At 44.8% G+C, this 14,668-nt stretch overlaps 1 protein-coding gene across 11 annotated transcripts in view; it reads left to right on the plus strand.

Moving 5' to 3' along the window:
• Evl (Enah/Vasp-like) overlaps window positions 1-14,668 on the plus strand; it is a 123,654-nt gene that overhangs the window by 77,570 nt on the left and 31,416 nt on the right. For all 11 annotated transcript variants that reach the window (XM_021642576.2, XM_021642578.2, XM_021642572.2 and 8 more), the window contains 2 exons: window positions 5,266-5,434; window positions 10,552-10,729. In XM_021642576.2, coding sequence (XP_021498251.1) covers window positions 5,266-5,434; window positions 10,552-10,729 — 347 coding nt within the window. The remainder of the gene's footprint in view (window positions 1-5,265; window positions 5,435-10,551; window positions 10,730-14,668) is intronic.

A 14,668-nucleotide genomic window follows, 5' to 3' on the forward strand; every position in this document is an offset into this window, starting at 1 on the left:
TAAAGGCTGGAGGAAGCCTCTGGATAGGCTCCCATCTAGTGACATTTCCCCCATGAACTCTGTACAACTCTGTGAAGTGGGGGCAAATGGAATGATGACCTCAAATCAGGGGTTTTGAATGCCCACCAAATTATTACAGACTTTGGCATGCAGTGATCTACAGTAGTAGCATGTGATAACTTCACAGAGAAGTTGGAATTCAGCAAAGACCCCTGCTTGCTTTACCCACAGCTTCTTATCTGAAATCCAGTAGATGAGCAGGAGCCCTGCTTCATCGTGTAGTCACCAAACAGGCTCCCAGCTATGGAGGGCTCTTTAATGATGATACGGCTACTTTTAGGGATCACTTTGGGTGCTATATGTTGGAAGCAAACACTGCCTCTGAGTCTGGTCCGATTTCTTGACTTGAGCCATGTGTCACCACACAGCCCACAACTCATTAATTTCAGGCTGCCGAATTGAAGGCACTGGTTTATGCCAGGTGAACATGGAGAGAGAATGGGAGTCTGGCAGTTCAGAAGTGTCCTTACTTCCAGAAACTTAGTCTCAGACAACATAAGCTCTAAATAGCTTTTATATAACAGTGTCTGTTAGGAGCCATGCGTATCAGAAGCACATAGAACCCCGCAGGGGCCCCAGATGCAGAAACACACTTCCAGGGGCCATGAGTGGCACCAGAAAGTATCTGTTAATCCCTATAATGCTGGTTGGTGAGAACTCTTTTTGTCTTTCTGGATCCTCAGGACAGACAAATGTTCAAGTCAACATGACTTATTCTTAGCAATTGTCAAGTGACTAGGAATGGACAGTGGCCCTTCACCACCTAAACTTTTGAGTCAGGCCACTGGATGTAGGAAGAAAAATGAATCTTGGGAATAGCCTTCTAATTACTTGAGTAATTTTAAAGGCCCAAATGTCCTGGGGATGCTTTTTCTATCAGGCATTGCTTTACCACCAGATACAGCCTTCCTCACTGAAGTTGCTGACATGGCAGCAGCACTTCCAGGACATCGAGAAGGGAAATTCCTGGTCCAAACCCAGGAATCCACCTCTCGTTCTGAACCTTCCAAGGTGGGAATGGAACTGTGGCCTACATCTTTTCGATCAGCTCTTAGGGGAATGAGTCTGCCGGCATTGTCTAACAGGGGGACAGAATAATCTGGGGTAGAGAGGCCACAGAAATAGTACCAGTTAGGAGCCTTGAGTATTTCCACCAGAATAGATGGGGAAGGGACCCAGCTGGGGACCAGTTGGAGGCTGGGATGTGAAGGGTTCTGAGGGACTGCCAGGAGTGTAGGTTGTGTCTTACATGCTGACAGGGTATACATCTTAATCCCCCAGGTAATGTAATGAGGGTATTAAGGTACCCAGGGAAATGAGGAAAGAGGAAGGAGAGCAAGAGATGAAGGAAAGGAGCTGCAGATAAGCACTTTTGTCTAAGGTCTTATAATAGCTGTTAGTGGCCAGGCTCCCAGTGAGGCTTGAAAAGGCAGGACAATCTGCCTTTGAAGTTCTTTCTCTGACTTCATAGAGAAGTATTTGGGACTCCAGGAACTGGAACCCAGAGATAGGAAAGTAGCCAAGAACCTATTATGATGGCATAGATGAGAAATAACAAGGGCTTGGAACACCAGCAAGCAAGGAGTGACAGAGCAGAAAATCTGAGATATGTTTAGGAAATCCAACAGCTGGCCTGTTGGCTTCAAAGGGCAAGGTATGAAGATGTAAGTATCTGAAGTATCTCAGGTGTCAGGCATGGCATTGAGGTGTTTGCTGGTGGGTACTTCCAATAGTAGGAAATATAGTGAAGGTTTTCTGTTTGAACATGTTGAGCTTTGAGGTATAGCCAGAAATCTGGAATATAGAGTCAGAATTAGAGTTTCAGTAACCCGAAATCTTGACCTACTGGTGATCACCACAACCCTGGTGATGGTGAGAATCACAAGGAGACTCTAAGATTGTTGGCACCAGAATCGTGTGGAGACCTAGGCCCCACCTGAAACTCACGCTGAGCCAGACCCACATAAGGGATCTGGGTTCTTGTTTTGTACTATAAGAACCTTGCCAGTTCTTACAGTGCATACAGTTTTGAGAGCCATGGCATGGAGTATAAGAAGAAATCCCCTTTGGGAAACAACCAGATTTAAGGTAAGCTTTAAAATGGAGTTAAAATAGGGACCCATTTGAGAGCATGGACAAAACATACTTCACACACACTCACCTTTACAAATGATTTCAGAGGTTCCTAGACACTGAAATGTTCCTTGGCCCCAGCTAAAGAACCTGATGGGGTGGGGGAGGGAAGCGTATTCAACTCAAAATTATGAAAGAGGCTGAAAACAGAGCCACCAGAACCATCATAGAAAACCGGGGGAGTTAGTCAGGAGAGACTTCAAAACTAAAGACAGCAGCGTTTGAGTCTCCAGGAGCAGTCAAGTGATTTGGGAGACTGAGGGTACTCCGTGTAGCCTCAGGGACAGAATCCAGCCCCACTGGCAGCTTGGAAAGTAGGGGACATGGGGGTGGAAGTTGACCATCAGCTTCCTGGAAGAAAGGAGCTGGAGGGGAGCCATTGGGAGTGAGGACCAGCCCACCCAGGTTACTAGGTATGTCCTCTGAGTGAAAGATTACATTTGGGGGCTGGAGAGATGGCTCAGTGGTTAAGAGCACCGACTGCTCTTCCAGAGGACCCACATGGCAGCTCACAACTGTTTGTAACTCCAAGATCTGACACCTGTACACAGACATACATGCAGGCAAACACTAATGAACACAAAATAAAAATAAATTATTTTTTTAAGTTCCTTTAAAAGAGAAAAAAAGGAAAGATTGCATTTCTAAAACATGAGCTGCCTTTAGGATGACCACCTCATGCTGGTGTGACTAGACTGTTCCAGTTTCCATAGGGAGTGTCCTATCACCTCGGAACTTCTTAGTCACATGGGCTTGTTGACAAGATGAAACAAACCTCCAAACTGGAATGGGTGAGCTGTTTTGTCTGACAGGAACTGTCAAGCCAGCATATTGGGCCTGAGCAGGACCGACGATTAGTTCTGGGCAGTTGGACGGCTGTAACTCAGCAGCAGTGACAGCTGCATAGCAGTCAAGATTTTACTCCCCTTCCCATCCCAGAGGCATAATAAGCAATATACATGGCAAGGAGAATGTATATTTTCCTTCATCTAGGTTTACTAGAGACAGAAAAGTACCATTTAAATTGGAAAGAAAAACAGGGTTTTTGGCTAACCACAAGGTTAATTTGAACTCAGATGTTAACAACAGCTGAGAGAATGGGAACCTGTAACTAGAATTACAGTAACTAGAATTTATTTAATCTTTCCAAAACCCCTGAATAATGTGTGATACCCCAGACACATTGCACCCACTCTGGGAGCCTTCAGCTCTCTGCATACTGTATGGTTCTCTGTCTGGGCTGCCTGTCTCCTCTGCCTAGACTCCTGCATCCACTTTGTCTAGGAGTGACTGCCATTGTCTTTGCTCCCAAACCATTTTCTTCATAAATTTCTCCTGGTTCCCCCCCCACCCAGCTCTCCTGGCCAGCTAAAGTTTGTAGTTCTTTGTCTGATCCCTTTGTATAAGCTCCCTGCAAGCATCCACTTCTCTATTCATCTGATGTGTTTTGTTTGTTTTGACTCATTGGCATCTGTGTTAAGGTTAACATGTGCCCAGTTTGATCACCCACACACTAAAAGAGAAGGTGGTAAATGTGGAACTCAACTGAAGAGACTTCCTGGAATGGCAAAGGGGTTGGTGGGTAGCTTTTCTAAGAGGTAATGGGTAGAAAGGCCAACATGTTCCTTCAGTGGTCTTATGGGCTGCCATTGGCTGTTCAGAAAACACTCTGACTGGAAAACAAGGAGCAACATATACTGAGACCAAGAAGGGGATGTCTAAATCAGTCATCCAAACACCAACAGGCCTCTCCAGAGAGGAGTCAGTCAATGCCCAGTTACTCAGAAGCTTACTGTATGGTCTCAGGGCTGCTATATTGCATATGATGGAGAAGTGGATTGAATCATCTAGGGATCCAGAGCACTTATTAGAGACTTATTAGAGTGCTATGTGCACTCTGCCAAAAGGTAACAATCCCTACCCTGGACCACAAGCTCAGCCACAGAAGAGGTCCTGAGCTCAGCCCTCTATACTCAGGATACACTGGCCACATTTCCTTTCCAAGCCACAGAGCACTGAATAATCCTCAAAAAGCACCATTGCCATACTGGGGACAAGGCTCTTTTTCCAGATACTTTGGTTCCCAGCCCTTATGATAAAATGAACACAGTGTGACTTTTGTTTGCGTGTTTGGTCTGGTGGTTATGCTAACCCAACACTGGCACTTAGCTTCTTTGTCGTTATTCTGCATGGTACAGGCTTTGTTTCTGGTCCACTGGTCTTGTGTGGTCTCCTTTCTAAGCACTGTCACTCTCCAGTTGCCAGGCATGTCTTGTCTTTTCAGTTTGGGAATCCTTAAATGTTACTAAGACTGTATTCAAGATTCTTGGGCTCTGAAAACTAAAGAGCTGCCAGGTATCTTTATGTGTTCACTTTAATGGTGGCATTTTACCTCTCCAGAGAAGGCTTCTGCCGATTCCTTGGATTTCTGACATTTTCTGAACAGGTGAAATTGCTTTGCCAGGTGTCTTCAGCCTAGAACCAGTGTGTGAACAACTGTTGCTCAGTTCCTTAGGCCACCTAGCCTCCTCATTGTCTACACAGGGTTTCTGATGCTTTCCGGTCTTGATACTAGACGTGAGCTGAACCTGTTGTTGGAAGCTGCAAAGAAGTCCTTTGTGTGCTATGGTCTGGAGTTAAGACAGAACTGGCTGAGTATATGAAATTGGATCCCTGGGTACCTAGGTGAACTCACGTGACTCCTCCGCAAAGTCTCGGCTTCTCTTTCCTTATCAGCAGATTGGGGTAATTGGTGGCTGTTTCATAAGCTATTGTTTTATACATATGGTTTCTCATAATTAACTTATAATAATTCTTCTTTCCTTCAAGCACTCCTCCCTGTAAAGCAATGTTGTGACTCTCCCAAGCTGTGAGATTTTGGCAGATCCTCCTCTACTCTGCATGGTCTTTTTTGGGTCAGACTTATCACTTCACAGAATACAACTGCTGTGAACAGGTGGAAGTTGTGGCAGCAAGTTCATGTTGCCTTTGACCTCTGCTTCAGAAGGACAGGGCTAACATCACTCCACGATAGCCAAATGTGACTCTGTGGATTTTCTTCTCTTTGTGCAGTGAACAGAGTATCTGCCAAGCGCGGGCTTCCGTGATGGTCTACGATGACACCAGTAAGAAATGGGTACCAATCAAGGCTGGCCAGCAGGGATTCAGCCGGATCAACATCTACCACAACACTGCCAGCAACACCTTCAGAGTCGTCGGGGTCAAGCTACAGGATCAGCAGGTGAGTACTAGAGTCAGCATCACATCCCTGAGCTGCACACCTATCAGTGCATGCTTGGAGAAAAAGAGGGCCCAGACAGTCACCATCTGGAGTGAGATCTGGGTTCAGCTTTGACTCTGCAACCTTGTAGCCAAATTATGAGACTGAAAGCAAACTATCTTTTTTGAGTCACTTCCCATGTCATATGCAAACAATAAGCTACACCTTTCTGCTCCACTGTGTCAGATCAAAATACAGTGACAGATAAAGTAAAATATTCTGTCAGATCAGAATAAAATAACAGTTGTGAGAGGCTTTGAAAAATAGTACACATGGACTAGGGAGATGGCTCCATCGATAAATGCACACAAGCATGAGAACTGGAATTTAGGTCCCTGAAATGCATTCAAAAAAGCTGGACAGTTATTGTGGACATCTACAGCCCAGCACTAAGGAGACAGAGATAGGCAAGCTGGCTAGCCAGACCAGCTGGAACCTGCAAGCTCCAGCTCCAACAAGAGACCTTACTTCAGTGAATAAAACAGACAGTGATCATCAGGTATGGTGGTACACACCTATAATTCCAACACTCAGGAAACAAAGGCAGGCTAATCTGTGTGAGTTTGAGGCAACCATGGTCTACACAGTGAGTGCCAGACCAGGCAAAGTTACATAATGAGACTCTGTCTTTAAAAAAAAAAAAAAAAATTAAGTAGAGCACAATTAAGGAAGACCGTTGGCATCAACCTACACTTACATGCATATAAGCATACATACATGTGTACCAGACAGAAAAAAGAAAAAGTGAAATACAGTATATGGATGTTTTAGACTTATTCTGTACTTACCTATCCATTTGCAAACAAATTCACTATTGAGGTTATACTTACCTCCCCCTAAACTTACCTTCGGTGAGAATATCAGGGTGATTGGAGAATATATCAATTTCTCCCTAACATACAACTTGGACAAATCAAGTCAGTCAGTGCGTAGTGTGCCTGGGAAATACCTGTGCAATTATAATTAATATTCCCTGCCTATTCATGTCACAAACAATCACAGCAAAGTGGTGCAAAATAACGGCTTGCCCACCGTGGCCTTGGGACATGCCTCGGATATGCCTCAGTGCTCCCCACCCTGTTGCCTCTGGGAGGACAATAAGGCTAGAGGATCTGTGGGGTTTTGTTGTTTTAACAACAATGGCTAAGATGCTCAGCAGTCAAAGGGCTGAGGACTGGAGTTCAGTTCACAGCACCCACATGGCAACTTACAGCTAACTGTAACTCCAGTTCTAGGGCATCCAATGCTGCCTTCTGGTTTCCTCAGGTAGCATGTGCTCACAGACATACATAGTACTTCGATATACATGCAGGCAAAACACCCATACACATAAAGCAATAATAATATTGATAATGATAAGATAATAATTTTTATTTTAAAAATCTCTTTAAACTGTGTTTTGGCAGCTTTGTGATTAGGCTAGCTAGGATCATCAAGTTCCCTGCTGTCCCTGAAGCCCTGGCAGCAAGTTAACAATATAAAGAAAAACTTGAGAGTTGTGGTTTAGGTATTACCCATTGGACAGGCTTCTGCTTTGGCCAAAGCAGCCCTAGGAAGTTTCAGAGTCTATGTCCCTGTTAGGCAGAAGAGACAAATGTACTTCAAGACTCCCATTCTAAGGTGGTCTGCCTATCCCTGACTTCTTGCTGCCCCCAGAGGCATAATTTCCCTTGTTGACGGTTTCTATCTAGGCATCTCCTTTGACATGAAGTCCCTTACCTGGAACTGTTTTTGAATCATAGTGGGTATCCCTAAGTGATTGCTTTTTCTTTCTTTCTTTCTTTTTAAATCTGGAACTGAGGCTAGAAATCTTACTCATCATCCCATGGAGCTAAGGTCAGCAAAGGCTTCATGCATTCTAGGCAGGTGCTCTACCACCAAGCCACAGCTGCAGCCCTTTGCTGATGACTTCTCTTGTGGCAAGTTTTCCATACCCATCACATCATTTGGTCACTTCTGATGAACAGTGCTGTGAACTGAATAGATTTAATTTTCTTATAAAGTTAGCTTCATTGTAGTAACAAAAACAGACTAACAAGATTGTTGGAAGATGCTGTTACACTGTGAGCCCATGAGATGAGGTGGGTTTGGGGTAAGATTTTGAGAAGGTTATTCTGTCATTAGATGGAGATTTGGGTCTCAGAGTCTTTACTAACCTGTATTGTTTTTTAGGTCTAGCCAATAGTTTGGGGGCCAGGAACATTGTTCTCTACCATTAAGCTTCTTTCTTTGTAAAAGACCTTTAGATTATTTTTACTTGGAAGCCTCAAAACCCTGTTTTGGTGTTTCAAGGGCAAGGGAGGAAAAAAAAGGCAGGAAAGGCACTCCCATGTACTCCTACACGACCTAAAATAAAATGGGCATACAGTGCGAGTATGAGCTCCTATGTGGAAAGTGCAACGTTTAAAAATAAGCTTATCCTTTGAAAGTACCTAAATCAGTCCTTCCAAATCCTGGAGAATCATCTTTACAATAAATCTGACTAGAAAAGGTTGAAAGTAAAAGATTAGGAAACTGTAAACCTTATACACTACCATAATAAACTGGTATATATGTCAGATATGATAGCCAATAAGTATTCCAAAGGAGACAACCTTTTTAAGAAAAGGCTCCACTGAAAGAGAAGTCACGGCAGCCCTGAATTTGAATGCATCTAATAATGCATGTTCTAAATATATAAAGCAGAAATGGACCAGTCTAAAGATTTCAGGAAACTGACTAATTGAAAAGCCTACTTGAAGATTCTAATCATGCCTTCAAGTAGCATACTGAACAAGCAGACAGAAATGAATGAAAATGGGGATTTTTATTAGCATTGTTAACTAGCTTGACCTGATTTATGTTGGGAAACTGCAGCCAACAGCTGTACAGTATTACAAGTATATTAGAGTTTCTTGTGAGAAGACACCATGAGCACAGCAACTCTTAATAAGGAAAATATTTAATTGCGGCTGACTTAATAGTTTCAGAGGTTTAGTCCATTATCATCATGGCAGGAAGCATGGTGGCACAGAAGCAGATATGGTGTTGTAGAAGGAGTTAAGAGCTCTAAATCTGCATCAGCAGGCAACAGGAAGAGAGTGACACTGGGCCTGGCTTGAGCTTCTGAAACCCCAAAGCCCACCTCCAGGTGACACACTTCTCCAACAAGGCCCTGTGCAGCCAGAGCCAGCCCAGGAGGCCCCGGAGGTCAGAGTCAGGCCACGGGAAATTAGAGAAGAGCGTCAGCTCATTTCACTGGCAGTGAGCCACAGCATGGAGTCCTCTCTGCAGACTCAGCCTGACTCCAGCTCTCATTTTTGTAAACTGTACGAACTTTACTGTGTAACTTTGTACAAGTCACTTGTTTTCTCTGGACACTGATTTCCCAACTAGAAAGAGAATTCCGAAGCCCTTTGAATTCTTTTCAGTGATTCTGCTGGCCACACTCTATGTGTACCTGGGCTGGCTATTATCTTCCTCCTGACTCTTGCACAGCTTAGTCCCCTCTGAGAGTCAGGCATCTCACCTCATAGACTCAAAAGTCTCACTTCCTCCCAGCATCTCCCCTGGCAGCCTAGAATTGTTCTCTCTCAAACAGCCTCACTTCCAGCCCTCTTCTTCACAGCTTTCTCTTTTAGCTTGTGCTGCTTTCTTAATGTCTATCAGAACTGTAGAGGAAAAATTGAACACGGGACAGATGAAGCAGGGTCTTGGCTCTCTGGCTCTACATGACTCCAGCCCCTAACCTCAAGAGCCATTTTAACCATGCTCACTTGGCAGTTCATCTCACACACACACTTCACAAAAGCTCAAGCCCTTTTTCAGTGGCCTAAAACTAAACTAGTCAACCCCAACTCTGGTCTTCTGCCTACCAGTACACATGTATGAATCTGCTGCTCAGGAACCTGTATATAGACATAAGCCAAAATCCCTGCCTGTAGCTACGTAACAATTGTACAAAGTTGTACAAAGTTACACAGTAAAGTTTGTACAGTTTACAGCTGTGAAATCATTACACTCCTCTCATTAATGCAGGCGTGTCCAGTGGCTCTTCTCACTTTTTCACTCATTAGGCAGACCCAAGTCCATCTTGCACATGATAGAGGTCTGGGGTGATGCTGTTCTACACATTCTCCGTAATTGCTGTTCTCTGACTTTGCCTGATCCAGTACAGCAGTATGAGCAGTCAGAGAGCAACAAACCATCACCATATTGTCCTACTGCACAGGCAAGAAGACTCTTAGGAGGAGGGTCACACGGCAGAATGATGGCTGCAGCTCTGAGTGTCATCAGACCACTACTGCCTTCAAGGAGTGCCATTTACTAAACAGCCTGAAATCATTCTCTTTCCGTGTCCAGAAGAGCAAAGGTCTAGAGACCAGCAGGCCTGCTGTTGAGTCTCTGCCAACCACAGGCCCTTGAATGTCTGACTTCTGTCTTGACTTCTCTTTCCCTGACTGGCTTTACACTGCACCTGACAGAGCATGGTGCCTTTGTTGATTAATAACAAAGATAGTAATGAGGCAGTATGTCTGTGTAATGCATTAATTTCTACAAGTCATCCTTGACGCTAGAAATCATTTCTTATAAATTCTGAACACTCTGCTGAGGGCTGTGTGAAACTGAGACCAAAGTGCAGAAGACTTAAGGAGCTTCATATCTAGAAAATATGGATAAAGTATAGATAAGATAGCTGGCAGCAGGAGATCCTTTCAGAATCCTTACAAGATCAGTAAGGCAGCATTACTACTTCCATATTATTGTTGGAGAAACTGAGCCTCAGAAAACTGCATTGGTCCCCTAAGGGGCAGAGCCAAGAGACAAGGTCTGGACCAGACAGCCAAGGAACCTGACCCCAGCTCAGACCTTGTTAAGTGAAATAACATTGCTAGTTAAACAAGTTTTGCAGCTGTTCACTTGTGGTCTGAAATGGCCTAATCACCCTTTCCCTTCTGAGATTCCCGCCCCCCACCTCCCCTGCTTCCCCCACCCCCCTCCCGTGATTGAAAGGATACAGTGTCTTTGCCCTGTGGCAGCTCCCTCCAGCTCACTTACATTTTATTTATTTACATGTATTTCTCTCTTTTCTCCTCCAGGTTGTGATCAATTATTCAATCGTGAAAGGGCTGAAGTACAATCAGGCAACACCCACCTTCCATCAGTGGCGAGATGCCCGTCAGGTCTATGGCTTAAACTTTGCAAGTAAGGAAGAAGCAACCACATTCTCCAATGCGATGCTCTTTGCCCTGAACATCATGAATTCCCAAGAAGGAGGTAAGCAGGGCTTTGTCTTTACTAGATGCTAGACTCTCTTGTTCCATCTGTGTCCCGGCTCGGGCTGCCTGGCATCTGGACATGGCTGCTTCACTGCTGACATGATATAGAGCCTCAGAAGCCTGTTACTTGAGGTTCATAGTAATGACTGAGAATGAGGAAGAGGGAATAATGTGCCCTTTGTGAAGTGCAGGTCTGTACTAAAGTGCTCCTGAGCCCCTCTGTCTTTGAGGAATGTTATATGTTGGAAGGAGGATGGCCATGTCCCAGAACACACACCTGCTGAGAAACTGGCTCGGCAGAGTAGCTAAGGAGTGAGTAGAGTCCTACCCTCAAGGCACTTTAGAGTCCACAGATTCATTACTAGCTAACTTAAGTGTTGTGCAGTAAGTGCTAGAATAAAAGTATGTGCAAAGTACTTGGGGGCTACAAAAGGAAACAAGTTACTGTCCATCTGGGCTGTAAAGGAGGCCATGATAGCAGCAATGGCATGTGAGCTTCAGGACAAGGACTGCATTAAGCAAGGCTTATTGAGGAGGAGCTGCTGTTGCAGAAGTAGAGGGAGAACTCGTGTGTGTCAAATCAAAAACAAAAGCAAAACATAATGCAGTGTGTCTGGGGCCTGGGTCCAGGTGTAGAGCAGCTGGATGAAACTGAAAGCATGGCTGCTGACGACCCTGTAAGGCTTGATTGGGACTAGCAAACACACCTGAGCAGAGCACTACAGTGCTCATGGCGTCCTCGTACCTTTGCAGCAGCAGCTTGGAGGGAGGAACAAGGCCTTCAAGGCCTATCATGGTCTTGCTGGCCTCAGATGTGGCCTTACAGTTGGCAGGCATCTTAACCGCGATGGAGTATGGTGACTATAGACCCAGCTTGGAGTCACACTGCTTGGTTTGAGCTCTGGTTTGCTGCATTCCAGCCAAGGAAGGCTTGAGCAACTTACTGGAGGTTCCTGGGCCTCAGCATCCTACAAATGCATTTAAATGAGCTAGACAGTTGTCAGCTCTTGATATAGCCTGTCAAAGTTAGGTTTTCCTGCTTTGAAGTCCAATGCTTCTGCAACTATGCTTTCAGGAGTCAGGGAAAGTGCCAGTCCAGGTTTGGTGAGCTGTGCCTATGTTGCAGCCCCTGGAAGGCCTCTCCTGTTGAGGGTCAGAACTCAGGTGGGACAATGAGTGTGGCTCATGCCATCGTTTCAATCCCTTGGAGGAGAATGAGAAGAACAAGGAGGGCTTTGGAGTTAGTTGTCTGCCTTGTTGCTGACCACCTCCAGAAAGAATTCAGACTGTCTCTGCCCTGCACTGTTGGTTTGCACAGCCCCAAGCAGAGGTTTTTACCATTGTTCCTCCATACTCTGTCCTGCTCAGTTTTCTCTCCACCTCAGATTTACCCTCCAGCAGCAGGGAGACCCTTTTTAATTCACTTGAGTGAATAGGAATCCAGTGTTCCAGAGTCCTGGAGGCAGCAGGCAGGGTTCTAGTCCAGCTCCACTGCTGCACCGCAAAGTTCAGGCTTTTGTCTTTTTTTTTTTCTTTATGGTCACTGATGTTCTAGACTCCAAAATGGCAGGGTTGGTGTAGATGAAGATTATTCCACAGGGAAAGCATAGAAACAAAGGTATTTGCTAAAAGTATGTGGCTTAGCAGGCCATGCCAGCTAAGCACATTCCAGCATGCAGGTCAGGCCTGCACATGAAGAATTGCTTCACCACCTGTCTGATCAAATGCATGCATCTAGAAAACAGACTTAACTCTGTTCTAAGAAGATTATGATGTTGTAAACAGTTCTAGAATGGACTAAACTTTCTAGGAATATAACTGTGAGTTATATCAAAGAGAAACTGTTTGATTCTGTTTGTAACTTTACTGGGAGTTGGTTTCTTTTGGAAAACCCTATCTCCAGTGTTGTAACTGTGATAATTTAGTCATCCAGATGACTCCCTGTAACAAATCTGTCTGCAGCAGCCACATTTTTTCAGTCTGTGGGCAGGTGCAAGCAGCTCTCTGATTCTGCCTCCTGCTGTAGGTGTGTCTGACCTTTTACCTACACAGTGGATACTTTATTATAGATGACTTCTCTGCCTCCCTTTCCAGAACTCTTAAGGTGGTACCCAGATTTTCCGATCAATGTAGAGCAGTTATATAATCCTTGAATTGCATTTCAGGATAATACAGGAGACATTTTAAAATGTTGGTTATAGAGAAGGGCTTCAATTCTGAGAGGCTGGAGAACTGCTTGGCCTAGAAGCTATGTAAAATCAAACTCCCTCCTTTGTTCCCTATCTGTGCATTCATTTCATTGTCACTTAGCAATGCCCCATCTCACAGTGGGGGAAACTGAGCCTTAAAGGGAAGAAGCATGGTAAGCATTTGGTCCCAACCACTGACATGATCCTGAGGAAAAGGAACAGGGTGAGAAAGAACGTATCAGAGGAGAATAGCATGGTAGGAAGAAACAAGCTGCCTTGCCTCAATTTTGTGTTTTGCTGCTTGGGCCCCGAGCATGTTGCAACATCTGCAGATGGTCATAATGCCATGCACTAGTGGTGGTTATGTGACCTGACTGTTGTGTAATGCCTTGTGCCAGGGAGATTGTCCTTGAGGGTCATTCCCCCACCCTAAGCCACTCTGTTCCCATCCAGCATTCTCTCAGACTACTTTAGTTCTCTCAAAGACTCACCATAGACATCTTGTAATAAAGTTGTTTCAGGAGAGCAGGGCTGGGATAGCCCTTAAAGCAGGGCACCTAGATGGTGGGACTTGGCCTCCTTCCCCTCAAAGCTGACATTTCCAAAGGCAGATGTCCAGTCACAGATGGGGTCTGTACGTTGAAACTGGAAAGGGGGCCTGAGGTGTCATGAAGCCAAGTTTGTTATCGGTAGTTAGGTATCTCTAGGTTCATGAGAACTAGAAAATCAGCACTCACGCAGATTTGTTAAAAAAGAAAAAAATAGCAAGATAACTTATCTAAATCGAAGCCACTGTGCAGTTCAAAGCTCTGAGGAGGTTCTGGGGTTGTTAGGTACATTGTTCAGAGAGGGGTATGTCCACAGTACATTCGGGAACACATTGACAGCAGGCCACTAGGAGCCACTCAGAGGCCCTAGTCATTGTCTGAGGCTTCCTCTTATGGGGTACAGCAAAAGGAAGAAGTAGTTTCTAAAGGGTGTAGTTTGGGTGGTTCTGTTTTGATTGATAGACTAGATCACATAATCACTTTCTACTGTGCATGTCTCATCGTGTATCTGATGTGATGATATGATATGCACACCCAATTGTGCACTGGCATAAGATAAGAAATACAAGTTCTTCCTAAAAGTTTACCTAGACAGTTTTGCTCTATACAGTCAAAACCAGTTCAGGCCAGAGCAGCTCTTTTCTTTTACCTATCTGGATATGTTAGGAATACACTCATATAGAAACTTATCCAAATTTGATGACTACAAATGGCAGAGGAACTTATACTACTGTTGGGGGCGGGGGCGGATACATGTAGTCTGATGTCATGCAGGTGGTGCTCTGAGAAGGTTCTAAAGTTGTTACGTGCGTTGCTTGGAGAGGGGATGTGTGCATAGTGCATGCAAGTATAAGCTAGTTTTCCAGGTGCAGTACTACAAGAGAAAAGTGCATAAACCAAAACCAAACAGGGCCACAGGCCACTAAAATATTCCCTACCTGCCTCAAGTTCACATTTTGTAGGTGACAGAACTAATGCGCAATCCAGGGTGAGGCTTACACAAAGTAGATTAAAACTAGGTCCATACCCAAGGGTTCTCACACTATCCAGGCAATCTGGGTGTGAAATGCCCTTTCCTCCTGGAGTCCGGGACTGGGCAGGGCTTTGGGAAGCAGGCAAGTGCAGGACATCTTTTCCCTTTTAGTTCTTGTTAGTGAGCAGACCTTCCCCTTACCTGTAGTGCAGGGCCCACACGTGCTT

This window comes from Meriones unguiculatus, chromosome 7 (assembly GCF_030254825.1).
Source record: "Meriones unguiculatus strain TT.TT164.6M chromosome 7, Bangor_MerUng_6.1, whole genome shotgun sequence".
NCBI lineage: Eukaryota > Metazoa > Chordata > Mammalia > Rodentia > Muridae > Meriones > Meriones unguiculatus.